Source organism: Vanacampus margaritifer, chromosome 13 (genome assembly GCF_051991255.1).
Source record: "Vanacampus margaritifer isolate UIUO_Vmar chromosome 13, RoL_Vmar_1.0, whole genome shotgun sequence".
In the NCBI taxonomy this organism is placed as follows: domain Eukaryota; kingdom Metazoa; phylum Chordata; class Actinopteri; order Syngnathiformes; family Syngnathidae; genus Vanacampus; species Vanacampus margaritifer.
This window is the reverse complement of record NC_135444.1, coordinates 585,728-613,499: the sequence shown is the minus strand read 5'-3', so window position 1 is coordinate 613,499 and position 27,772 is coordinate 585,728. Positions and strand designations below refer to the sequence as shown.

The following is a 27,772-nucleotide window of genomic DNA, read 5'->3' as shown; positions in this document are numbered from 1 at the left end:
ACGTTGGGGTTTACCCCGGTGAACGAGAGGGTAGCCTCCCTCCGCCTTCGGGTGGGGGGACGGGTCCTGACTGTTGTTTGTGCTTATGCACCGAACAATGCTGGTCCGACCGGGCAGACCCAAACAGATTGTGAGGGTCTGCTGGTAAAGTCTGGCAGAATCCTCTGTCAGAAAGAGTTTCAACACCCACCTCCGGCAGAACTTCTCCCTTATCTCGAGGGAGGCAAGGGACATTGAGTCCGAGTGGATCATGTTCCGCGCTTCCATTGTTGAGGCGGCCGATCAGAGCTGTGGCCGTAAGGTGGTTGGTGCCTGTCGTGGGGGCAATCCTCGAACCCGCCGGTGGACACCAGCGGTAAGGGATGCCATCAAGCTGAAGAAGGAGTCCTATTGGGCCTTTTTGGCCTGTGGGACTCCGGAGGCTGCTGACAGGTACCGTCTGGCCAAGCGGAGTGCAGCTTCGGCGGTCGCTGAGGCAAAAACTCGGACATGGGAGGAGTTCGGTGAGGCCATGGAAAACGACTTCCTGATGGCTGTGAGGAAATTCTGGTCCACCGTCCGGCATCTCAGGAGAGGAAAGCAGTGCGCCATTAACACTGTGTATAGTGGAGTTGGGGTGCTGCTTACCTCGACTCGGAACGTTGTGAATCGATGGGGAGAATACTTCGAAGACCTCCTTAATTTCACCGACACGTCTTCATTTCAGGAAGCAGGGTCTGGGGACTCTGAGGTGGGATCCCCTATCTCTGGGGTCGAAGTCACTGAGGTGGCAGGGCCCCGGGGGTGAATGAGATCCGCCCGGAGTTCCTAAGGGCTGTGGATGTTGTGGGGCTTTCGTGGTTGACACGCCTCTACAACATAGCGTGGACATCGGGGACAGTGCCTCTGGATTGGGAGACCGGGGTGGTGGTCCATCTTTTTAAGAAGTGATTGTTCCAACTATAGAGGTAACACACAGCCTCCCTGGTAAGGTCTATTCAGGGGTGCTGGAGTGGAGGGTCCGTCGTGAAGTCGAATCTCGTATTCAGAAGGAGCAGTGTGGGTTTCGTCCCGGCCGTGGAACAGTGGACCAGCTCTACACCCTTGGCAGGGTCCTCGAGGGTGCGTGGGAGTTCGCCCAACCAGTCCACATGTGCTTTGTGGACTTGGAAAAGGCGTTTGACCGTGTCCCTCGGGGAATCCTGTGGGGGGTGCTTCGGGAGTACGGGGTACCGAGCGCCCTGATACGGGCTGTTTGGTTCCTGTACGACCGATGTCAGAGTTTGGTCCGCATTGCCGCCAGTAAGTCAAATTTGTTTCCAGTGAGGGTTGGACTCTGCCAAGGTTGCCCTTTGTCACGATTCTGTTCATAACTTTTATGGACAGAATTTCGAGGCACAGCCGAGGCATTGAGGAGGTCCTCAACATTGCATCTCTGCTTTTTGCAGATGATGTGGTGCTGTTGGCTTCTTAATGCCGTGATCTCTCACTCTAACTGGAGCGGTTCGCGGCTGAGTGTGAAGCGGTTGGGATGAAGATCAGCACCTCCAAATCCGAGACCATGGTCCTCAGTCGGAAAAGGGTGGAGTGCCCACTCCGGGTCGGGGATGAGATCCTGCTTCAAGTGGAGGAGTTCAAGTATCTTGGGGTCTTGTTTACGAGTGAGGGTAGGTTGGAGCGGGAGATCGACAGGCGGATCGGTGCAGCGTCTGCAGTGATGCGGACTCTGTATCGGTCCTTTGTGGTAAAGAAGGAGCTGAGCCGAAAGGCAAAGCTCTCAATTTACCGGTCGATCTACGTTTCTACCCTCACCTATGGTCATGAGCTGTGGGTCGTGACTGAAAGAACAAGAACACGGATACAAGCGGCCAAAATGAGTTTCCTCCGCAGGGTATCTGGGCTCTCCCTTAGAGATAGGGTGAGAAGCTCGATCATCCGGGAGGGACTCAGTGTCGAGCCGCTACTCCTCCGCGTTGAGAGGAAACAGTTGAAGTGGCTCGGGCTTCTGGTTCGGATGCTTCCTGGACGCTTCACTGGAGAGGTGTTCCGGGCATGTCCCACCGGCGGGAGGCCCCGGGGAGGACCCAGGAAATGCTGGAGAGACAATGTCTCTTGGCTGGCCTGAGAACGCCTTGGGATCCCGTCGGAGGAGCTGGCTGAAGTGGCTGGGGAGAGGGAAGTCTGAGCTTATATGGTAATCTGCATCTTATGCAAAGTTATTTTATGCCTTGTTTCTATCGCCAGTGTCTACTCTACTCTACTCTACTCTGCAAAAGCCTTGTCTCCACCAACAAATCTAACTGGCTCTGCTCTACTTGCTTTTTCTGGTACCTGCTCCTTTTGCGGTTCTAAAAAAAGTAGCCCAGTTCCAAAACGTGACGTAATTATTTTGGAGGCCAATGACTGGTTCGAGACATGTCGTCATCAATGTGCAGCTGCGCAAACCACCACCCCGGGAAAACAGCTGCCATTAACAATGAAAAGAGGAAAACAATGGCTTCCAAACAGATTAATGCTATTCATTTGATGTCTTCAGGCTGAAATAAACAGGCACAAACCATTTTTTGCGCTCTCCATTGTTTTTGCCTGTGTGTGCAGTGCACGCTAGCTGCGGTCGCTTTAGCATGACATCACTGGCAAGGTGAGGAGGGGCTCACGGGTAGTGGCCATGGCAATGGAGACGCACTGTTTTTTGGTGTAGAGCAGAGTAGGGTAGATACCGTCAGTGGAAACTAGGCTTTAGTTTGGTAGTTCTAAAAAGAAAGCTTACCTGCAGTACTGTCTGCTAAAAATATATTAGAAAAAAACAATGCAAGTTTTTGGGACTTTTTTATTATTCCTGCTATACCGAACTTGTACCGAACCGTGACCTAAAAGGTACGTATTGAACCCGTGACTTCTGTGAACCGTTACACCCCTAATTGTTGCATGAGAAATGGCCGTTCCCCCCCCCCCGGGCAACGAGTGATCGAGGAACATACGGTGCACGTCGTCATTGAAATCTGTCCGCAGCACACATAGCAACACCAACATAAAATGCCTGATCCCACTCGATGAGGAGAGAGAGAGGTTTTTAAAGTAATCGTAACAACTCTGGGCATCCATCTTCCATAAACATACATGAGCACACTCTTCAATGGAAACACCTACAAGTCGAAATTGTACTTTTATCTAAATAGTAGAAATATCACTTTTGTTTTGCGAAAAGTGTTAGGAATAGGAAGTAAACTTTTTTTTGTCCTTAACGGAGTCCAAAGTGAATTGTGTGTGTTTGAATAAAAATATTAAACCTTCATTGAATAACAAATTCTGAATGTATCCCCTTCATTTCAAGATTGATCATTTGTTACCTTGCTAGTTTAACAAATACAGATGTGGCGCTCCCACAGGTGACCAAAAGAATTATACCATCTTATACCAGAATTATACCAATTATACCAGCATACCGTCTCTTGAGTTGTTTTTTTACTCAATATATTTTTTTGGTTTTGCTTGTCTTGTCCAGACAAGACCAATTTATGTGTCACCATTGTTGCAATGCGTGACAGCACAGCCATTGTCCAATGGACTTCCGACTTCCAGGTTTTACACATCAGCGCCGTTTCTGGCCACGTTCCAACACTCGCATCTCCACCACTGCGCCTCCCAAGCACACGCTCCCGCTCACCGGCGGGAGGGCGTCTCGGCTATTTGAAATGCTTCGGATACCGAGACAGACACTACAAACTCACAGCCTCGCACCCGTCGACGGGAACGTGCAACCGAGGGACACAAAGGCGGAAGCGCAAGTACTGGAACGCGGCCCACACGGTGCAAACCGGAAACGGAAACAAAGTTGATGGGTGAAAACCCGGAAGTCGGAAGTTCCGCCTCCTCTGTGGCATATAGTCCATAGCTGTCAGGACCGAGCAAAAAAGGTTGGATAATGGTGGGTGTATTGATGTGTTTAGCGCTCTTGAACAGTAATGAGATTTTCTTTAGTTCGTCCCGGCCCCTGTTGACGAAGATTGACTAGCGAGGAAATTTAATGACATTTATTGTATATTATATAGAATCCCGTTTTTTTTATTTGAAAATCTGGTCACCCTAAGCTAGATAGCAGCCTGCGTGAGAAGCTAATGTAGTAGTCCATATTTTAGCACTCCTTCTTGTCAAACAGCATTGACTCAAGAGGTTAAAGAAATTGAAGAGTTGAATTGAGGAGAACAATTGCTCAAAATGTCTACAAAAACGGGAATTCAAGACCGACTAATACTAAACCAGTAACCGCTGTAACAAACTCTTCTGCTCAGTCTTCACCATGGCTGCACACGGATCACATGAATGGGCATGGCAGGGAAACACTTGACACTTCTGAGTGTACGCTTCCCGAGCTTCTCTGCTCTAAATGTACCTGCTTACTTCACAGTAGCTTCCAATGGATATTGTTTTTCTTCTCTCAAATTTTTTGTCCTTCCAAATGTGCACAGTAAATGCTTTGATGCTGGCTGAATTGAGGTCTTGTCTCTGACCAAAGCCACACCCCTTCATAACATGACCGTGGAGTGTAAGAACAGACACACTAAGCAGCTATGTACAGTGGCTTGAAAAAGTACTCATACCCCTTGAGTTTTTCAAAAATTTTGCACGGCACGACCACAAACAAATATATTTCATTGACATTTTGATAGTTAAGCACAAAGTAGCACACAATCATGAAGTGAAACAAACTATAACTTATTTCACAAAAAAATTGAAAAGTAGGGTGTGCAAAAGTACTCAGCCCTCTTTTTTTTCACTGACTTCAGAAATGGTAAATGGTACTTCATTTATATAGCACTTTTCCACCTTACAAGTCCCTTAAAGCTCAAGATCTTGAATTAATGCATCTTAAAATGTATTCTGGGGACGGGGATTAATAAACCTTGGCTTCATCCCGCCAGCCCTTTTTCTTTTTGGACGTTGTAATGAAGTATATGTTGAAGGGGTGTGCAAAAAAAAAAAAAAATTGATTCTCATTCTTATTCTCATACGATTAAGAATGATTTTAAATGTCCCAAGATCAATTTTATTAAAAAGTATTTTATACTGTCTTTCCCTTGTTTGTGTGTGCCTTTATTGGAAGCACTTAGGTAGTGTGGTTCTCCGCGTTCTGATACTGTTAAGTTGTAGCCACATTAGAGAGTAGGAGGAAAAAGTCACTATCAAGTTACTCCAATTAAAGTTGTTTTATTGCGGCGTAGGAAGAGCATATGCTGGTGAGTAATGTTAAGGTGCTTCTCTGTCTACATTCCTGAAGCGTTTTGTATGAATAGCCGTTCTTTTGAGTGGTAAAAGTGCCGCGAGTAGTGTTGTTATGGTTACTTTTAGCGAGTCAGACTGGAGTAGATCATGACGATTATTGGCACAGCTATATATTGAAGTAGAAATCATTGTCAATCCAATCATTTTGAATCGAAAATCGATTTTGAATCGAATTGCAGACCCAAAAATCGTAATTGAATCAAATTGTGAGACAGTCAAAGATTCCCACCCCTAATATGTTGTGTTGGAAGCTGTTATAATAACACGTCAGAAAGGTCCAATTGATTAATTAATAAAAAATTAAAAAACGCTTTACATTTGATTAGTCATTCACTTACTGATAACGCAGCATCAGGAGCAACTGGGGGTTCAGTATCTTGCTATTCGACGTGGTCACAATAACCTCTGAGTTGCAAAATGACCACTACCACTGAGCCACGCAGCCCCCAGAAGTTGTCTGGTGATGTCTTAATTGATCACCTGTTGCCCTGATGACGATGAGTAATCAAGTCTCAGTATAAATACAGCTGTTCTGTGATGGTGTCAGTGGTCTATTAAGAGCCCGCAGCACAGAAAACAGCATTATGAAGACCAAAGAACACACCAGGCTGGTCCAGGACAAATTTGTGGACAGATTTAAAGCAGGAGAAGGATACAAACAGATTTCAAAAGCTTTGAACATCACAGAGTACTGTTCAATCAGTTATCCATAAGTGAAAGGAGTACCAAACAACTCCAAAATCTACCAAGACAAGGCCGCCATTCCAAAGTTTCCAACCGAAGGAGGAGGGCACTCATCGTAGGACTTTCATCACTTTAAATGAACTGCAAAGATCCATAGCAGAGGTAGGGGAATCTGTCCATAGAACATCAGATGAGTACTACACAAATCTGGCCTGTATGGAAGGGTGGTAAGAAGAAGCAAGCCATTTCTAAAAGCGAGCTACAAGAAGTCACTTCTACAGTTTGCCAGTAGTCATGTAGGAGATACCACTGACAAGTGGAAAAAGGTGCTCTGGTCAGATGAGACCAACATTGAACGTTTTGGCTTACATGACAAACCCTATGTTTGGCATAAGAACAGCTAAAGCAACAATCGAATAGTTAAAAAACACACGCGCACACACACACACATTAAACACACACACTTTATGTGAAATCAGATTTTAAGATTGCGATTCACAAATGTTCTTCATCTAACCTAGCTGAGCTGGAGTTGTTTTGCAAGGAGGAATGGGCAAACATTTCAGCCTTCCGATGGGCAAAACATACCAAAAAGACTTGAAGCTGTCATTGCAGTAAAAGAGGGTTTAACAAAGTATTAATTCCGGTAGGGAAGCTGAATACTTTTGCGCACCCTACTTTTCAGGATTTTAGGTGTAAAACTAATTTGAAATAAGATATATACTAGGGATGAGCGAGTACAGCACTATCTTTATCTGTATCTGTTCGACCATCTAAATGATCTATATCTGTATTTGGAGTAGGCGTGGCATAAAACATAAGTGGGTGTGGTTTAACTGGAGGTAGACGTGGCTTAACAAAAATGCGTAGGGCTTACATCAACATTAATGTATGTTTTTAGTACGAAATTGAAAAAAAAATGTTTGAAATTAATATGGATTGATCAATTTTTTTTAATGTTTTGGTTTATTTGAAAACTCTTGGCAAAAGTAATAAAGATTCAAATTAACGCTTTTGATCACAAAAGAAGAACAATTTTTCAAAAAAGTTTTTTATCATCATAGTAAGGGAACTATTTCGAACATGTTTTTTTTTTTTTAAACGACTCAGAACAGGAATCTTTTTAAGTCTATGAATAAATATTTACAGAACAGCCAGAGAATGAATATTCACTGTTTTTGATCACAATAGTAAAGAAACTATGTACAGAACAAGTTGTTTATAAACTCGGGAAAATACTGAATACAGAACTATTATGTGAATGAACAAGAGTTGTTATAACAACACAGATTTATTTTTCTATCATTTTTTGTTTTCAATGTTGTTGTTTTTTTACTACCTAACAGGTGTTAAGCTGTGAGTAAAGCTTAATTTGCAATATTTATATTTTTATTAGTGATGCATCGAATATTCGGCCATAAAAAATTTTCAACATTCGGACAAAATAAAATTAAAGCAGAAAGAATATGACCGAAATAGGATGTTGTGACAAGTGTCTGTTTGAATTAAACAGCAAACGCAGGGGTGAGTGTCCGCCTCGCTTCTCGCTGACTTTTCACCGTGTGAGTTTGCACCGGTCGGTCCAGCAGTTCCCGGGGTCATTGCGCACACCGGAGGAGAAGGGCGTCGCTTGGTGTACAACATTTAAGTTGGTCGAAAAAAGACAGAACTGCCGTGTACTGCGGTACGGGTGAGCCACTCTTTCGCCTGCAGTGCCGTCCCTTTTTTTTTATAAGAGCCTCTCGAACCCTTCCACTTTTTTACCGTGCTAAGTACTTTAGCTAATGCTAGGACTATTGCTATCAACAGTTTTAAACACGGAAACACTTACCGCTATCTCCGGGTGGCAATAGACGTACAGGACGCTGTGTGTGACTTTGCAGTCCGTTCCCCAAGCCGATTAGCTGGTCTACCCAACAAACAAATCTATTGATTTATTTTTAAACGGTAAATATGTGAATGCGCAGATTTTAAGTGCGCCGCACCTTGTCCCGCCGCACGCTTCCGTGCCTACCTGTGCGAACAACATTGACTATAAAGAGTAATCGCACCGCTCAACCCTCGTTTGGTGTTTAAGGTACCATTAGCCAACATGTCTGCGGTGTGGGCACATTTCAATTTATATTGTGCTTTGTTATAATGCCAGTGCTAATAAAATATTTTATAATAATATAAGTTTAATTATTTATAATAAATACATTGATAGTAAAAATTGGCATAATTTTTTTCCGGCGTTTCGGCCAAGCATTTTTCATTTTCGGTTTCGGCCCAAAAATTTAATTTCGGTGCATCCCTAATTTTTATGGACTTCATGTGTCGCCTCCTCTTTTTTATTTTTAAAAGGTATTTCCTACACAGCCATTGTTGCTCTAAATAATACAGACGTGTCTTTTTCTTCGGCGCTCCAACAACAAAATGTTTCAGTCCTTATCTTGCGATAAGAGTACAGTTGCTGTCTTTCAGCTGCAGCAGCATGAGCCATGCTATTACTCTTAATACTATAAGAGTAAATATGGGATAACTTATGTACATTTATTCAGGGGCCACATTTTGTTCATGTACGACCCTGTTTAAAATAATGATTACAATATAATTTAGAGGCATAAGATGGGCCAGAGAGGAATGATTTTTCCCAAGATAATTTAAAAATATTTGTCTGTCTTGTCGTACATTTTTAACACATACGGTATGACAAACTGCTGCAGACTGCCCCTTTTATGTCATTTTTAAGTCAATAAACCTTAGAAACCCAACAAACTTTAAGTATCTTAGCAATCATGAAATTTTGACAGAAAAATAGTATGACTCCTAAAATTCTGACTTCCAAAGAACCACAATAACCTCTACAAAATAGCTCTTCTAGCATTTCCTGATATATTAGGCCTTCTGTACTGCCTTGTTACTGTTTAGAGCTACCCAAACCCTTAGCCATAAACAAGGGTAGGTAACTGATGCTCTCATAAGATGGTGTTATTAATTTTCCTCACATTTATTTGTCATATTACAATTTCATTGAATCCCTTTATGTACTGTGTGTGTGTGTGTGTGTGTGTGTGTGTGTGTGTGTGTGTGTGTGTGTGCGCGCGCGCACGCATGTGTGTTTGTGTGTGCATGCCAACATCTCTGCAATGTGTGTCCAGGTGGCCACATGTTATTTTTTAGTTTTCTATTCATCTTTCAGTCAAAAGAATATCCAAGGAATGTGCAAGAAAACCGGGCAAGAAAATATGTAGGAAAGGAGGTATGTATTATTACATGCACAATGTAGAAATAAAGAAATAGAGAGCAAACAAAAGATAGATAGATAGATAGATAGATAGATAGATAGATAGATAGATAGATAGATAGATATAAATTAGAGAACTGAAATGGGTTGTACAGCAGATCAAAATACAGGTGAAGCTTTTTGTTAGCATCCCTATGTGCAGAATGGTAAAATGTAAACAGTGACATATGGTCAGGGCAGGCCGGGGAGGCAGACCCTCCCTGTCCACTCCCCTGCATGTGAAGGTTTAAAATAATAATAATAATGATTACGTTATTTGCCATTTTAGTTCTCATTTTCGACACTTGGGACATGTTTTTTTTTGTGTATGTGTGAACATTGATTAAATAGTGTTTTAATTAGGGATGTCCCAATCACACTTTTTTTGGACTCACGTGCGACTAGTCACTTCATTTTGAAAATCGTCCGATTCCGAGTCCCGATTCGATACCTTGGCATTGTATTAAGGAGAAAAAAAGATTATTATTATTTGTTTATTTATTTTTAATAAAACTATGTATACATACGTGCACGAAACAAGCACACAAGCAGCACTATACAAATTGTGTAATTTGGGGTTCATTTCGCAGTAGATGGCCGGCTGGGTCTTCACATGAAACTAAAATGTTTACCGTAACACAGTGGTACCTCGGAGTTTGAACATAATTTGTTCCTGTGAAGTGTCCAAAGTCCGATTTGTTCAACCTTCCCATAGGAAATAATGTAAATCTGTTCCCAAGCTCCAAAAACAGAACATTTCCATTTTAATTTATTTCTAATTTAATTTAATTTCTATTTGTGTATACACATGTATGTACACCCTGTGCAGTATTTAAACAATACAAATACACCTTCCCTTTTTTGAGGGGTGGAAATACAGACTTTTAAAAAATAAAAACAGGAGTCAGACAAGGCTGAATTCTGTCTCCCTTTCTGTTCTCACTGGCATTATATTATGTAATGAAGACTGCAATTGACAACAATAAATTTGGAGTTACTTGGAAAAAGCAAAGCAAACAGATCTTGACTTTGCAGATGACATTGCACTGATTAGCAACAGCATATGCAAGAGCTGCAAGCAATGACTGACATTTTGAAAACAACAGCAGATAAAACTGGATTAAGAATAAACAATAAGAAGACCAAAGTGGTGGAAATCGGTATAGAATCAAGAAAAGAAGTACAAATAAGAGACGGAGAAAATTGAAAAGTCAACTCATTCACCTATCTAGAAAGAACAATCTCAAGTGATGGAGACTAAGAGAAAGATGTGACTCACAGAATTGGGAAAGCTATGGGAGTCTTTCAGCGACTAGAGTGTGGAGAAGTATTCATCAAAAGAAAACAGTGTTGAAAACATATAAGGGTCTAAAGCGCTAGTAAAAAAAAAAATCCAAGTCCGTGTCTAAATCCGAATCAGTGTCTACGAAACAGTTGGGTGGCAAAATGGTGTCATATGTTAACTCTTTGACTGCCAGACGTTTTCAGAAACGGGATGTCGCCAGTGCCAGCCGATTTAAGCATTTTGACTGATCTTTCAAGGTCCACAGAAAATGTTGTGTTTCGACTATGAAAACACACATACTACCAAATGAAAGATTGGACTCTCATCTTTCATCAGAAAAGTTTTTTGTGAAACGATGTTATTTCATGCACTCTAGTGAATTCTACACTTCTTTTTGTCCATGAAGGATGCCACAAACACCTAAATAGTGCTTTACTTCTGTAAAACGCTTTCACCAACAATGAAAAAGTGTTTTTAGTTTGCAAAATACGTTTATTTCCATTTCAACAGTGTAACAATTTGACAAAACAATTTCGCAAACTATTTACAAATGTGTGCAACTGTGGTACTACCAGGGATGTGATTTGACCAAAGTGAAATTATCTGAAAATTTAGCCAGGGGTCTGGGGGCCGCATATCAACATATTGAAGCCTGAAAAGTGCAAACATGATCATTATTACGTTATAATATTTTCGAAAAAAAGGGGAAAACTGTCAAATTAATTTGAAAAGTTTACCACCTACCTCAAAATTCACGACTCTATCAGCAACTGGTACAGGTTGTTGGGGTGGATCACGTCTCTCTATTACTGCTTCCGCTTGTGATGTCAATAAGGGATGGAGGCCGTAAAGTTTTGGAGTTTTCGTTTGGGCACCGAAACTTCCAGCGATGGAATAATTTGTTGTTCTTGACTGGAGTTCTTTCACGTGTTTTTTGCTCTTTGCGTGACTTTCAAGAGCTTTGAACCTCTCCCACCATAGTCAATGGTATCATGGCACCAAATGGAAAGCGCTTTCCCGGCACGATCGATCTTCCGAATAAAGTCACTGAACAAATTCGTCACAGTCTTCTTTCCAACATTTGTAGATATATCCTTCTCTAACCAGTCCCATCGAAACTTGTTTTTTACGATCTTGTCAATTTCCTTAACTCGCGGAGCATCTTTGCGTTCGATCACGGACATCTTTCTTTAAACACCCGGCAAAAACGTGTGAGAAATGAACAATGGCATACTCCTATGCCTTTATAACAAGCACGTTTATTGGTCAACACGGAGACTTCAGCCAATCGCAAGATCCGTTTCACTTCAGCCAATCGCAAGATCCGTTTCATTTCAGTTACGGAAACACTAAAATGGAATGCTGTAGAGACGAAATCGGAAATTTTAAATTTTTATTTTTGGAGATAAAAAAAGCGGAATTCCGCGAATTAGCGGAAAAATCACATCCCTGTACTACTTACAATTATGTGGATGTTTCAAATACAGTTTTTCTTTTTGTAACACTCTCCTGCGTGCAAGGAGACGCCGCTGGACTCGCACAACAGTTTACTTTCACTTTCGCTTTGTCCGTTTCGCGTGCAAACGTTACACTTTCTTGACGGCCTTTTTTTCCGTGGAATAAATAGCAAGTAGCAGACTGTACACACTCCTCCGATGAATATGCATTGGACTCGGGGCACTCTTCGTCGTCCGATTGAACGTCCGCCTGAGCGTTGTGCTACGTGTTTTCCGGTGTCAGCATCGCTCGCCCGTGAACCTTTATAACGTCGTCATAGCCGCCGCGTCAGCGTTTCCAACTTCGGCGTCAACCTCGGAGTCACCATCATCATCATCGATGATGATCATCGTCGTCATCAATGTGCTCTTTATCGTTGGTCGATGTCTTTGAAAAAAACGTCTCGATCGTGAGCTGCTTGCAAGTGGCCGCCATTATGGCTTCTTCAGCCAATGTCCCCTCAACACTCTAGCCCCGCCTCACGTCTTCTACTGACGCCCACCCAATCTTGTCAAAAGAGAGTCATCGCTGCCCTCTAGGGGCCAAAAATAGTCATTAGGCACAACAGACCTAATTGGAACTTTCACCACAGCTCCGGAAGGCTTGCCTGGACCCGTTTCAAAAAAAAAATAAAAAATAAATTGGATGACGTCATTTAACGTCATTGGCAGCCCTCCGTAGGTTTTTACTTGACGTCTTTTAACGTCAGTGGCAGTGAAAGAGTTAAGGACTTAAGTGTACTAAGGGGATCGGGTGAGCGGGAGACAGAGGACAAGGGGGAACCTACATGTAAAAACTGGGTTGGGCGGCAGGCTGACGGCGCTTAGAGGCCGCTCCGACGGCCGGCCTGGCGGCGTGCCGGTTGGCGTCGAGAGCTAAGTCCAGTCTTGGTTGGTCCATTCTGTCAGGTTCTGTCAGGAATGTGGTGGTGGAGGACCGAAATGCAGTGAAGCAGAGGCGAGAAGGCAGAGGTGGAGTCCAAAAAGTGTTTCTTTAATTAAACAAAAACAAGGAGGCAAAACAAGACAAAGTACAAAGAAACTAAAACAACAGAGTAAAAACAACTGTTTGTCCGCTCATTAAACGAGAAGTTGCAGACTACGTCACTTGTGGATTGTGACAGTCGCCTCCGCCACCCACCGGCTCAGACTTGTACACGCCTCCTTAAACGCCTTTTTAGCAAGTCGCTGCTGTCAATCACAGCCAGACCACGCCCAACCCTCTTCCCATTTGCTACCCAACGGTCCTTCAGGCAACACCCCCTTTAAAGCGCCGATTACTAAACTTAGTGAGGGGTAGAGCAAAAGAGTCTGACTTCCTGTTGAGTAAGTCTTTAAACGCCTTTATGTGCTAGACTGAAGTGGTCAATCGTCTTTTCATTTCTACTACTGACCATTACTTCCGTCTTGAATGTACTGACCATCAGTCCTTTTGACTCCATACCGTTTTGCCCGGAGAGACACTTTTGTTGGAGCTCTTCCTTACGTCATCCGCATAAAAAAGTTCCCATGGTTCCCCATCTTTATACACTTCATTAATAACAATCCAGTAAAACAGTGAATAGAAAAGGGCTCAAGCCTGAGCGATGGTGTAAGCCAATGTTGCAGAATTTGTCCGTCTTCCCATACTTCGTCCTTACTCCTGTTCTTGCACTGTGGTATGTCTCTTTTACCAACTTGATCACATTTCCGGGACGTTTTTCTTTCTTAGGCACCAAAATACTAGGTCTCTAGGGGTACAATCATAAGATTTTTCTAGATCCACAAAGGTGAAAAAACAGTCTTCACTTACCTCCAGGTGCTTTTCCTGTAACTGCTTAATAATGAACACAGCATCTGTTGTTCCCCTCTCTGGATTGAAACCGAACTGCATACTGTTAATATTAATTAACAAGTGCTCTTAACCTCTTCTCTATTAGCTTCTCAAATATCTTCATACCATGTCCTAACAACTTGATCCCTCTGAAGTTTTCACACTCTAGAGGGTCACCTTTCTTCTTATAGATGGTAACAATGTCACTATGCTCCCACTCTCGGCATTTCCGCCACGCACCAAATTTTCCAAAAATGCATCATCTTTTCTCCTTCACTACCAATGTTTCAACAAGTCTACTGGTAGTCCTGATCCTTCTGCTGCTTTCCCATTCTTCATTCTCTGCATAGCCTCCCTAACCTCTGCTACTGAAATGTCTCGCACTGGACCATCTACAGGTGGAAGCTCCTTTAATGGATCCTTGGTTTGATTAAGGATGTTGTTGAAGTAACCTCTCCACCGGTCTTTGAGCTGCTGTTCATCCATTAGCAGTGCCCCATCTTGATCTCTGACTATCAGCACTTCTGCGATCTCCAGTTTCACTTTGGCTTGTTGTCTTGTAAAGGGAGTCCTCAAGTTACGGCTGAGTTCCGTTCCTACGCTGGTGATGTAACCCAAATTTCAACTTAAGTCGGATTTCAACGTTAAAGCCGATATATACATCAAAATACTTTGTACAGTAATTTAAAAAAACATATTTGCACGACCCAGAAGAGCCGGAACCAATATTTCGTGTTTACGCACAGACATTCATTGCTGACAGACAGCAGAGCAGAGCTAATTCAAACTTAAACAGGGAAATGTGATGCGCCTGTCCGTCCGTCCGTCCGTCTTCTTCCGCTTATCCGGGGTCGGGTCGCGGGGGCAGCAGCTTTAGCAGGGAAGCCCAGACTTCCCTCTCCCCAGCCACTTCAGCCAGCTCATCCGACGGGACCCCAAGGCGTTCCCAGGACAGCCGAGAGACATAGTCTCTCCAGCGTGTCCTGGGTCGTCCCCGGGGCCTCCTGCCGGTAGGACATGCCCGGAACACCTCCCCAGGGAGGCGTCCAGGAGGCATCCGAACCAGATGCCCGAGCCACCTCAACTGGTTCCTCTCAACGTGGAGGAGCAGCGACTCGACGCTGAGTCCCTCTCGGATTACCGAGCTTCTCACCCTATCTCTAAGGGAGAGCCCGGCTACCCTGCGGAGGAAACTCATTTCGGCCGCTTGTATCCGGGATCTTGTTCTTTCGGTCACGACCCACAGCTCGTGACCATAGGTGAGGGTAGGAACGTAGATCGACCGGTAAATCGAGAGCTTTGCCTTTCGGCTCAGCTCCTTCTTCACCACAACGGACCGATACAGCGTCCGCATCACTGCAGACGCTGCACCGATCCGCCTGTCGATCTCCCGCTCTAACCTACCCTCACTCGTGAACAAGACCCCAAGATACTTGAACTCCTCCACTTGGGGCAGGACCTCCTCCCCGACCCGGAGAGGGCACTCCACCCTTTTCCGACTGAGGACCATGGTCTCGGATTTGGAGGTGCTGATCCTCATCCCAACCGCTTCACACTCGGCTGCGAACCGCTCCAGTGAGAGCTGGAGGTCACGGCTTGAAGAAGCCAACAGCACCACATCATCTGCAAAAAGCAGAGATGCAATGCTGAGGCCACCAAACCGGACCCCCTCAACGCCTCGGCTACGCCTAGAAATTCTGTCCATAAAAGTTATGAACAGAATCGGTGACAAAGGGCAACCTTGGCGGAGTCCAACCCTCACCGGAAACAAATTCGACTTACTGCCGGCAATGCGGACCAGACTCTGACATCGGTCGTACAGGGACCGAATGGCCCGTATCAGGGGGCTCGGTAACCCATACTCCCGAAGCACCCCCCACAGAACTCCCCGAGGTACACGGTCAAACGCCTTCTCCAAGTCTACAAAGCACATGTGGACTGGTTGGGCGAATTCCCACGCACCCTCGAGGATCCTGCTGAGGGTGTAGAGCTGGTCCACTGTTCCACGGCCGGGACGAAAACCACACTGCTCCTCCTGGATCCGAGATTCGACCTCCCGACGGACCCTCCTCTCCAGCACCCCTGAATAGACCTTACCTGGGAGGCTGAGGAGTGTGATCCCTCTAAAGTTGGAACACACCCTCCGGTCCCCCTTCTTAAAAAGGGGAACCACCACCCCGGTCTGCCAATCCAGAGGCACCGTCCCCGATGTCCACGCGATGCTGCAGAGACGGGTCAACCACGACAGCCCCACAACATCCAGAGCCTTCAGGAACTCCGGGCGGATCTCATCCACCCCCGAGGCCCTGCCACCGAGAAGCTTTCCAACCACCTCGGCGACTTCGACCCCAGAGATAGGGGAGCCCACCTCAGAGTCCCCAGACCCTGCTTCCTCAAAGGAAGGCGTGTTGGTGGAATTGAGGAGGTCTTCGAAGTACTCTCCCCACCGGTTCACGACGTCCCGAGTCGAGGTCAACAGCACTCCGTCTCCACTATACACAGTGTTAACGGTGCACTGCTTTCCTCTCCTGAGACGCCGGATGGTGGACCAGAATTTCCTCGAAGCCGTCCGGAAGTCGTTTTCCATGGCCTCACCGAACTCCTCCCATGCCCGAGTTTTTGCCTCAGCGACCGCCAAAGCCGCATTCCGCTTGGCCAGCCGGTACCCGTTAGCAGCCTCCGGAGTCCCACAGGCCAAAAAGGCCCGATAGGACTCCTTCTTCAGCTTGACGGCATCCCTTACCGCTGGTGTCCACCAGCGGGTTCGAGGATTGCCGCCACGACAGGCACCAACCACCTTACGGCCACAGCTCCGATCGGCCGCCTCAACAATTGAAGCGCGGAACATGGTCCACTCGGACTCTATGTCCCCCGCCTCCCCCGGGACAATGGAGAAGCTCTGCCGGAGATGGGCGTTGAAACTCTTTCTGACCGGGGATTTTGCCAGACGTTCCCAGCAGACCCTCACAGTACGTTTGGGCCTGCCTGGTCGGACCGGCATCTTACCCCGCCATCGGAGCCAACACACCACCAGGTGGTGATCAGTTGACAGCTCCGCCCCTCTCTTAACCCGAGTGTCCAACACATACGGCCGCAAGTCCGATGACACGACTACAAAGTCGATCATCGAACTACGGCCTAGGGTGTCCTGGTGCCAGGTGCACATATGGACACTCTTGTGCTTGAACATGGTGTTTGTTATGGACAGTCCATGGCGAGCACAGAAGTCCAATAACAAAACACCACTCGGGTTTCGATCGGGGGGGCCATTCCTCCCAATCACGCCCCTCCAGGTCTCACTGTCATTACCCACGTGAGCGTTGAAGTCCCCCAGTAGAACGAGGGAGTCTCCAGGGGGTGCGCTCTCCAGCACACCCTCCAAGGACTCCAGAAAGGGTGGGTACTCTGAGCTGCTGTTCCGTGCATAAGCACAAACAACAGTCATGACCCGTCCCCCCACCCGAAGGCGGAGGGAGGCTACCCTCTCATTCACCGGGGTAAACCCCAACGTACAGGCGGCTAGCTGGGGGGCAATGAGTATGCCCACACCTGCTCTGCGCCTCTCACCATGGGCAACTCCAGAGTGGAAGAGGGTCCAGCCCCTCTCGAGAGGATTGGTACCAGAACCCAAGCCGTGTGTGGAGGTGAGTCCGACTACATCTAGTCGGAACTTCTCAGCCTCGCACACCAGCTCGAGCTCCTTCCCTGTCAGAGAGGTGACATTCCATGTCCCCAGAGCTAGCTTCAGTAGCCGGGGGTCAGACCGCCAAGGCCCCCGCCTTTGGCTGCCACCCAACTCACTGCGCACCCGACCCCTTTGGCCCCTTCCACCGGTGGTGAGCCCATGGGAAGGGGGACCCACGTTGCCTTTTCGGGCTGTGCCCGGCCGGTCCCCATGGGTATAGGCCCGGCCACCAGACGCTCGCCTTCGAGCCCCACCTCCAGGCCTAGCTCCAGAGGGGGGCCCCGGTGACCCGCGTCCGGGCAAGGGAAACGAAAATCCAAGGTTTGTGTTCGTCATTGGGGTCGTTTGAGCCATGCTTTGTCTGGTCCCTCACCTAGGACCTGTTTGCCTTGGGTGGCCCTACCAGGGGCATGAAGCCCCGGACAACATAGCTCCCAGGCTCATTGGGACACGCAAACCCCTCCACCACGATAAGGTGATGACTCACGGGAGGTGATGCGCCTGATGTCGAGCCAATCTGCTGATGGAGGTCCGTTGCTGGAAGTAACAACAACACAACTTTAAATAACTTTAAAATGGCGTGATTATTGTGGGAAATTAACAGAAAAGAAGGTGCTACGGAAGAGGCATGGGCGCCTTAAAGTTGGAGGACTGCCTGTATATCTCTTTCCCGCCCATTTTCCATTTCCATGTTGTCATACTTGTTGCCGCCGTCAAAGGCAACAGTGCTTTGAGTATCCCATCGGCAACTGTGCTGTAGTCGGTCTCGGAGTTGTCTTGGCAAGATTCGGTTGCCGTCGCGCATTCGGTTTCATCATGTTTTGGATTGTAGCGCGAATTAGGTTTACTTTTAGCGGATCGGGAATGACATACTTGACGGCGGTAGTCGGTTTGCAATTCTCCGTCTCATCGCTCGTCACGCGGGATGTCAGTTTTGGAGCGGCCCGCGTAACCGAGGGCCACGGGACAGGTTTGCCTTTCAGTTGTGACCGTTTTGGTTCAACCATTTTGATCTAGATTGGGCTTCCTTTGAAACATCGGAGAAGGCTTCCTCAAGCTCCGAAGGTCCAATTGATAGACGTCGGGATCTCCTACCTTAGGGGTTGAAACGTTTAATATTGCATAGCCCCTAGCTGCTAAGTCGCACAGCTGCGAGCTGTTCAGTGTCTGAGGACACAAAGCCAATCCTAAGTAGTGATTGAGGTTTGATTGGAGGTTCCGGACAAACAATGTTTTAAAACTCAGGTCCTCCTCCATGTTGGGCTCGTTACGAGTCCCAAAATAGGCATTGCGAAGACGACTATAGAAAGTCTGAGGGGGCTTCTTTTTTCCCTGTTTGACAAACATGGCGACTTCCATGCCAGTCAACTCAGGAGAGCCATCAAATTTACGTGCCATGGCCTGATGCAGAGCCAAGGGATCAGACAACACATCAGCAGGCTGCCGTTTCAGCAGTCGATTGACTGCGCGGCTGGAAGTCCTTCTTATCAAGTACAACTTATCTTCCACGGTTGCCATTGGCAATTTCTGGAGATAGTAGTAGTAGTAGATAGTAAATGTCTTTCAGGTACTCTGATGTGTTGTGGGACCCCCCCTGGTTTCGGTTCAAGCTTGGCAAAGTTTTGAGCCAGTTTGTCCAAATCCTTCCAGGCCACGCCCATGTGTCTCCAACGGGAGAGTCGACATGAGTCCACGTTGGAAACTGTCAGCACCTGATGGTCCCAAACCTCGTGGGGGCGCTTAAAGCGGCCGTGGTCACTGGCGGCGTCCTCCATCCAGTGTCGGGCTCAGGCGGCAGTTTCAACTGTGGTGCTGTGGCTCTGGGATCAGGAAGTCTGCCTGCAGGTGGAGCTTCTAAAAGCGGTGATCCTCTGGCATGTCATGTTTAATCTGAGCTAACTCTGCCTCATAATCCTGCTGGCATTGTTGGAGGCGGGTAACCTCGGCTTCAGTCAATGCTAATTTTGTTCTCAGGTCGTACGAGCGGTCTACTTCAAAATTGCGTTCCTCTCTAAGGGCATGTACCTGTACTTGGAGGCGCTTCACATTGTCGGATGACTAAGCTAGGCGCGAACTAACCCGCAAGTAATTTGCTTCGGCTTATCGAAGTTGGTCTCTTGTCGGTCGGTCAGTCAGTTCAGTCACCTCTGATTTCAGCTTATGAATTTTGTCAGCAGTTCTCAGCAGTCTTTCTTGCTCTCGATTTGTGTCTTCGACGGATGCGAGAGCTTGTGTTAACTCACCAATCTTTTTAGGAGAGTCATCGTCGGATGCAAATTTGTCTGCATCGCTGTCTGAGTTTTCGGCATGCACGGCGTCTTTAACGCCAACCAGTTGGATCTCAACCTTCACTCGGTCGTTGGTGGCTTTCAGCTGTGCCGTTGCTTCATGGTTCTGCTGTCATGCCACTTCAAGCTGGTGTTTCACCTGGCAATTCTGTGCATCGCTCAACTTTAGCTGCACCACAAGATTTACTGTTAGACATCCAAGCATTCGAAGGAGTGAATTATCTCTTGGGGCTGTTGTTGCAGCTTCGCCCATGAGCTGCGCGAGGTTACTGTTAAGTGAATCAACATTCGCATTTTTAACAGACTCCGTGTATCCCGGTAAGATATCCTTGGTCAGCGTCTAAACGAGCAGTGCCAGGGAGTCAAGGCTCTCACATGCGCTGAGAGTTTCTCGTAATTCAGCCATGTTGTCAACAATTAACTTTTTTTTTTTTTAGACGATTAACTTTTACTAGCGTTTAGTAGTTAATCAGCTAGGCGTACGCAACTTCTTAACTACCGCTATCAAGTATCATCGTCAACAATAAACACTGGGTTCAAGCTGTCAGAAAGGAAACAGACACACAAAAGAGAATGTTTGTAGCAAGGAGGAGGGAACATGGAGCGAGGCTACGTTGTGAGAAATCTATGCCAAGTTAATCTAAATTCAATTTGATTCACTCACTCACTTAAAAGTCTACATAAAAAGTTAAAATTAAAATTGAATTAAATATACAAAAACAGGAAGGGTAAATACAATTAAAATGGATCACTAGTCTCACTCAAATGAACTAGCTGAAGTGTCAGCACAGTATGAAAATGTCTCTTATGGATTCGGTTAAGACTAAAACTGTAAAAAAATATTAGGGCTGAATCCTTAATATATCACTTGGAACTCACAACCGTCTTAATTAACTATAAAACAAAAGGGGGAAAAATGAAAATAATGAAAACAATAGAATGGCAGAAAGCCAGACAAAATAAACAAACCCAAAAGCAACAAAATATTAAAAGGGGAAGGGTAGACTAGTGCTAGACAAGCAATAGTAGGAGAAAGCTAGAGGAAAATAACTCACAACAGTGCAAATCATTCTTTTAATATGCTTAACCAAAATTGTATATTGTTTATGCAATCTTTACAAATGCGCTAACACAGGTGTAAACCTTGTGTTGCTTTTCCTAAACCGCAGGCCTATTAATGCAAATAGCTATTGTAATGATTACATGGATTTTGTAATCTATTGCGTTGTTCAAATAAATTATCAATGAGATCGATGAAGAAGTTTCTTGCAAGTTTTTTATTACAAAAGCTTTTGAAGACACAGGGAACCCACTGACAAAAGATGGTCTGTCTCCAGAGTGTGTGTGTCTGTGTGACAATCTTGTGGCATTTTTATACAACATTTCTTTAGAATCAGCCCTGCCTATACTCTCCTTTGAACCTCTACAGAAAACAGTACTTCCCGACCAGAGTCTTTGATGTAGAGAGATTCTGGTCCCTATACATTTTTATGACAGGACGAGTTGAGGAGCAGAGCGCTCAGCCCCTCAACCCCCCCCCCCCTTCCCGCTAAATAAACAGGAACCTTTTGGTCCCCTTGTGCTGTTCCGGGATCAGAGAGGAGACTTCAAATAAAGATGAGTAATTTGGAGTTTGTCCTTGGAGCACTTCAGGCCCACCGAAGCCAGGTGGCTCAAAAGAAGCTGTGTAGCTTGAAGGCAGGACTCCTCGGACGGTGCAGCTAGCAGTAGATCATCCACATACTGCACCAACAGAACATCAGTAGGAAGTTGGAGAGATGATAGCAGCTGTCTAAGGAAAGCATTAAAAACACCAGGAGATTACACAAACCCTTGTGGCAATCGGGTATATGAGTAGCACTCATTATTCCATGAAAATGCAAAATACTTTTGCATAGACACGTCAAGTGGGATGCAAAAAAATGCATTTGCAAGATCAATGCAGGTAAAATGCGTATGCAACGGAGTAATTTGTGACAGCGCAGAATGCGGATTTGGCACCGGCAGTGCAGGTGTCAACACCTTAGCATTAATAGCTCTGAGATCATGCACCATGCGAAATTTACCAGTATTTTTCTTTTCTACAGGGAGAATGGGAGTATTGTAGCTCGACTTATCAATTTTACAAAGCACCCCCGCTTTCAGCAAACCATTAATTGTCGCCGAGATGCCAAGACGACCGTCAGGCTTCATAGGGTATTGCGGCACCCAAACGGATTTGGGTTTTGCTTCAAAAGGTACTGGAGTAACTTTACACGAGCCTACGTCAGTCGGGTCATCAGACCACAGTTTAGCAGGCAAAGTTTTTAGCATGTCACAAGCAAGGTTGCTGTCAGATGTCTCCCTCCCATGATGTCGATCCAAAAGTTGATGTTCTAAAACAGACATGGAAGCAAATAAATCAGATTTAATCCAATAGGCAACAAGAGATTTGGAATATAATAAATCTGGGTGTATAGAGTGTTACCAATCAGTTGCTTTTGTGCACGCCAGGACAAATGGACCCAAATCTTTCGCCGTGTGCTGGGATGAGACCATCAATGAAACATGAGGATGACATGCCAGCACAGATTCATCAGGTGGTTCCGCCATCTCATACCACTTAAGTTGTTCTTCAGTCAGACTTACAGAAAACGCGACTCCGGGCCCACCTGCGAACAGATCACCTACACGCAACTCCCATGTGTTGCCAACAACTGTACGGAAGGCTTCACTGTATATCTCATCACCACATCTGTCATAAAAAAAAGTGCAATGCAAGCAGTCAGATACCATATCGTATGAACGGAGGTTACGAATCCAAGTCGACCACTCTGTCCAAAACTTTTCAGCATCCCTCCAGCCGGAGGAATCAGTGTCAATCCTTGCCCAGTAGATGTCAGCCGGAGCGCATGTCATAGCGTATTGAGGCACCACTGGGAACTGGGGGCAGGAGTCAGAGACAGAGGCAGCATCGCAGTAGTATGAATGTCCATCTGGGAATTGGAGCGTGAGTCCGTCCGACCCGCACTGGATCAATGGTGCAGTTTTTATGAGAAGATCCCTTCCCATAAGATTCACGGGACAGTTCGGCGCATATACAAACTCATGTAAAAAAGTTTGTGTGAAGCATCGCGTGTTTATAGGGGCTGTGAAATTCAGAACAGTTTGTTCTCCCTTGAATCCAACCAGCGAAATGCCATTCGTGGTGAGCGTACAGTCAGACGGCAAAGTCTTTATGGTAGAGTGACGAGCTCCAGTATCCACCATAAATGACAAGGAAGTTCCTCCTACCTCCGTCTCAATCATCGGTTCCTGGAGGCCTTTGGATGTGAATTCAGGGTCCAGTCATTGCGGAAACTGTTCACCAGGTGGCGGCAGGAACTGCTGATTCGGCACTGGCGGTTGTGATGACAGTCGGCGTGCGGGCATGTTCTGTGAGCCACGTCTCCTCTGTGGGAAGTATCCACGCCCTCTTTGTTGCCGCTGAGTTCTGCCGCGTGGCAACGGCAGGAATCCACCCAGTGGCCAGGTTGACCACAGTTGAAGCAGTAATCTCGACCAACGATTGGAACTGACTGAAACATGACAAATCTCCCACAACATTATTAGGCGATGACATATCAGTGGAAGCCTGAAGAACAGGATTCTCCCCTTTTTTCTTTGAAGTTTGCAATTGCATAATGGCTAATTGTAATTCACTATTCTTTTGTTTTTCAGTTTTTGATTCGACATCTTTAGCATACCTCCTCAAATGATGTTTAAGATGGGCCAACCACCTAGAATATTCTGCTCCGGGCAAATCCGGATTTGAGTCCATGGCCAGAACAACCGTTTTAGGAAGACCTTTTAGCACAGCTGCTCTGAAAACTTGTGAATATAGTGCAGAGTCAGTTGGCAAGTGTCCAGTTTTTAACGAAAATTTTACAAGCGCACGGTCAATGAATATAGCCGCATCTTCATAAATTTTTGGGGCGAACATCAAATCAGAAATAACAATTTCCGGGATTGGGAACAATTCATCAAGGACCTCAAAAAGTGTCAAATAATTATCACGTGACAGTGCTTCACCATCCATTAAAGATGGCAGTCCCGAATTAGTCATCAACACTTCAAGTTGAGAGAGAGGACAGGCGTGGGTCAAAAGCGCACGCACATCCTCCGCTGTCAAAATCTGACCTATCACCTCCCTCTGCAAAGACCTGAGCCAATTCTGCCCCCCGCTGATAATGGTGGGAGTCTCTGTAAAATTTTGGCCAAATCGGAAGGGGAATAAGGCTTGTACATAGTAGCAGAATTCCCGGTGGCTGGATCGACTTTTGTCAACATAGGTGCTTGTAAACCTACTTGGGAACGAGTCACATGTCGTGTCGGAGTACCGTCGGGTAATCTGTATAGTAATTAAACACAAGCAGTCAACTAGCCCACGAATGTATTTAATCGGCGTAGATAATTGTTATTATCTAGCGAGTCCCACGGTAGCTAAAAAGCCAGAGAGGGAGGCTCGACACGGGATAGAATTTAAAGTTGGTGTATGCCTACCATATGGTGTATGTCTACCATATGGTTTGTCATGTAATTCAATACAGTTAGTGAGTTAGCACATGTAGGTAGCAACTGTCTTTAATCCTTACCAGCGGAGCAAGCTAACGCTTGCAACAGCGGTCAGCTTAGCAAGCTAACGACGGCTACGGTGACTAGCTTCGGCAGTTGCGGTGCCGGTCGGTTAGCTCTTCAGCTAAAGAGCGAAGCACAACTCTGTTGTGGCTGGTGGGCCACAATACACTCGTCTAATAGCCTTTGGGCCTGCAAGAGGCGGTCAGCCTCGAGGCAGGTTCAATAACTGGGCAGGTAGCGGGCAGGCTTTGCAGCATGGCGGCTAGGCGTCTCCTGAACGCAGACAGCTCAAATTCACAAGGACAATGGCGCCACCTTGTGAGCAGGCGGGCGTGGTACACGTCTAGCGTCCCAGCACAAGGGTACACGGCAGCCGAGCTGTTATTGGGCTTGCGATATAAACAATCACACCCAATACATCTTGATCGGGAGGATAAACGGGGACAATACTCTGAAGCCGTTATGTTAGCCTCGGGTAGCTACTCCGAGGTACATAAGACAGAGTGTCGTTACGTCGCGGTGCACAGCAAATTCAATTCCCAGGAAACAAAGACACAACTTCAAATTCAGCCAGCTGAAATTTACAAGTTGCTAAACTTGAGTTCTATTACGTACGTCTTCAAAATACAAGTCAGGTCTGACCGGCATCTTCCCCGCCATCGAAGCCAACACACAACCAGGTGGTGATCATTTGACAGCTTCGCCCCTCTCTTCACCCTAGTGTCCAAAACATGCGGCCGCACATCTGATGACATGACTACAAAGTTGATCATCGAACTACGGCCTAGGGTGCCCTGGTACTAAGTGCACATATGGACACCCCTATGTTTGAACATGGTGTTCGTTATGGACAATCTGTGACAAGCACAGAAGTCCAATAACAAAACACCGTTCGGGGGAGAGGCTTTCCTCCCAATCACGTCCCTCCAGGTCTCACTGTCATTGCCCATGTGAGCGATGAAGTCCCCCAGCAGAACGAGGGAGTCCGCAGAGGAAGCGCTCTCCAGCACACCCTCCAAGGACTCCAAAAAGAGTGCGTACTCTGAACTGCTGTTTGTTGCATATGCACAAACAACAGTCAGGACCCGTTCCCCCACCCAAAGGCGGAGGGAGGCTACCTTCTCGTCTATCGGGGTGAACCCCAATGTACATGCGGCAACCGGAGGGCAATAAGTATGCCCACACCTGCTCTGCGCCTCTCACTGTGGGCAACTCCAGAATGAAAGAGAGTCCAACCCCTCTCGAGAGGACTGGTACCAGAGCCCAATCTGTGTGTCTAGTCGGAACTTCTCGGCCTCACACACCAGCTCGGGCTCCTTCCCACGCCAGAGAGGTGACATTCCATGTCCCAAGAGCAAGCTTCTGTAGGGGATCGTTCCGTCAAGGTCCCTGCCCTTGGCTGTCGCCCATCCCACTTTGCACCCGACCCCTTTGGCCTCTCCCACCGGTGGTGAGCCCATGGGAAGGGGGACCCACATTGCCTCTTCGGTCTGAGCCCGGCCGGGCCCAATGGGTGTAGGCCCGGCAACCAGGCGCTCAACAACAAGCCCCGCCTCCAGGCCTGGCTCTAGAGGGAGGCCCCGGTGACCCGCGTCCGAGCAATGGAAACGACAGTTCATTTATTTTACTCGTCATAGAGGTCTTTTGAGCCGTGCTTTGTTTGGCCCCTCACCTAGGACCTGTTTGCCAGGGGTGACACTGCCAGGGGCATAAAGCCCCAGACAACATAGCTCCTAGGATCATCACAAACCCCTCCACCACGATAAGGTGTCGGCTCACGGAGGGGTAAATGAAATACCTTTTTTTTTCAGTTTGGAGTTGGAGTAGTGCAACAGGAAGTAATAAATACAAATATTTCAAGTAACAGCACCTCCCCTTGAATGTGCCTGGCAGGCATGTAAAAAAAATTTTTTACATTCAATTATAAAATTAAAGTGCCAAACTGTAACAAAGAAAAGCCTAGTAAAGTGTTTGTAGGAACTGATGTCGTATTTTCCAACTTTACTTTCAGGCTTATCAGGCTTGCTGATCGTCAACCTCGGAGTCACCATCATCATCATCGTCGTCATCAATGTGCTCTTTAGCATTGGTCGATGCTTTTCGTCTTTGTAAAAAATGCTCAAGCGTGAGCTGCTTGCAACCGGTCGTCGGTTGTGCTCCGCGTTTTCCGGCGTTAGCATCGCTAGCCGGTGAGGCTTTATGACGTGATCATAGCCGCCACGTCAACGCTTCCAACTTCGGCGTCAACCTCGGAGGCACCATCATCATCATCGTCGTCATCAATGTGATCTTTAGCATTGGTCGATGCTTTTCGTCTTTGAAAAAAATGCTCAAGCATGAGCTGCTTGCAACCGGTCGCCATTTTCGCTTCCTCAGCCATTTTCCCCTCAACAATCTAGCTCCGCCTCACGTCTTCTACTGACGCCTACCCAATCTCTTCCAAAGAGAGTCATCGCTGCCATCTAGTGCCCAAAATTGGCATTATACTAACTAGATCTGCTTGATACTTTCAGCACAGCTGGCCAAGGCTTTCCTCCACCCGTTTCCAAAAAAAACAAAAAACAAAACATAGTGAACGTCTTTTAACGTCTTTGGCAGTCCTCCGTAGGATTTTACTAAACGTTATTTAACGGTTTTGGCAGTCAAAGAGTTAAGGGAAGTGCCGAAGCACCCAAGTGTCACGTCAGACCATTCAAAACTGTTTACATCAGTGTGGTCTGCGTGCTAGACGACCTGCAAGGGTACCTGACCACACCATCAGGCACATTTGTCATCATCTTGCATGACCAGGGAGCATTTACGCTGGACGAGGGACCAGTGGGCCTCAGTGCTGTTCTCTGATAAAAGTTGATTCATGTTGAGCAGAAATGATGGCCGCCAACAATATTGGAGAGCATTATGCATCAGCCACTGTTATCACCAGGCATGCTTTTGGTGGTGGCGGTGTTACAGTGTTGGCAGGTGTGTCCAGTCGGTAAAGAACTGCCCCACACTTTGTGAATGGTACAGTGACAAGCCCATACTACCTGAATAACATAATTTATCCTGTGATTGTGCCCCTACATAACCACCACTGGACTAATTTCATCTTCATGGACGACAATGCTCCTTCTCATGGAAGTGGCGTCATCAGGGAATGGGTGTTTGAGACTGGTTTACGTCAAATGGGATAGCCTCCACTTTCTCCAGACCTGAATTTTATTGAAAACCTGTGGGATCAGCTGTGTCGCCATGTAGAGGCTGAAAACTCTGCACCCAAGAACCTCAATGACTTATAGGCTGCCCTTCAAGAAGAGTTAGAGATAAAGAAGAGATAGTTGATTTTTTTCCGGATACTAATATAATATGCAAATAATTCCTTAAAATCCGTGTTGCGGCTGAAGGCAAGCCATCACCTC

At 46.3% G+C, this 27,772-nt stretch overlaps 1 protein-coding gene across 9 annotated transcripts in view; it reads left to right on the top strand.

Moving 5' to 3' along the window:
• LOC144062592 (neuroligin-1-like) overlaps positions 1 to 27,772 on the top strand; it is a 250,496-nt gene that overhangs the window by 71,221 nt on the left and 151,503 nt on the right. For 5 of the 9 annotated variants that reach the window (XR_013296419.1, XM_077584127.1, XM_077584123.1 and 2 more), the window contains one exon: positions 9,128 to 9,187. The exons of the other annotated variants lie outside the window; for them this stretch is intronic. Coding sequence is in view for 4 of the 5 variants with exons in the window: in XM_077584127.1 (XP_077440253.1) it covers positions 9,128 to 9,187 (60 nt within the window). In the remaining variant the exon portion in view is untranslated. The remainder of the gene's footprint in view (positions 1 to 9,127; positions 9,188 to 27,772) is intronic. 9 annotated transcript variants of the gene reach the window in all.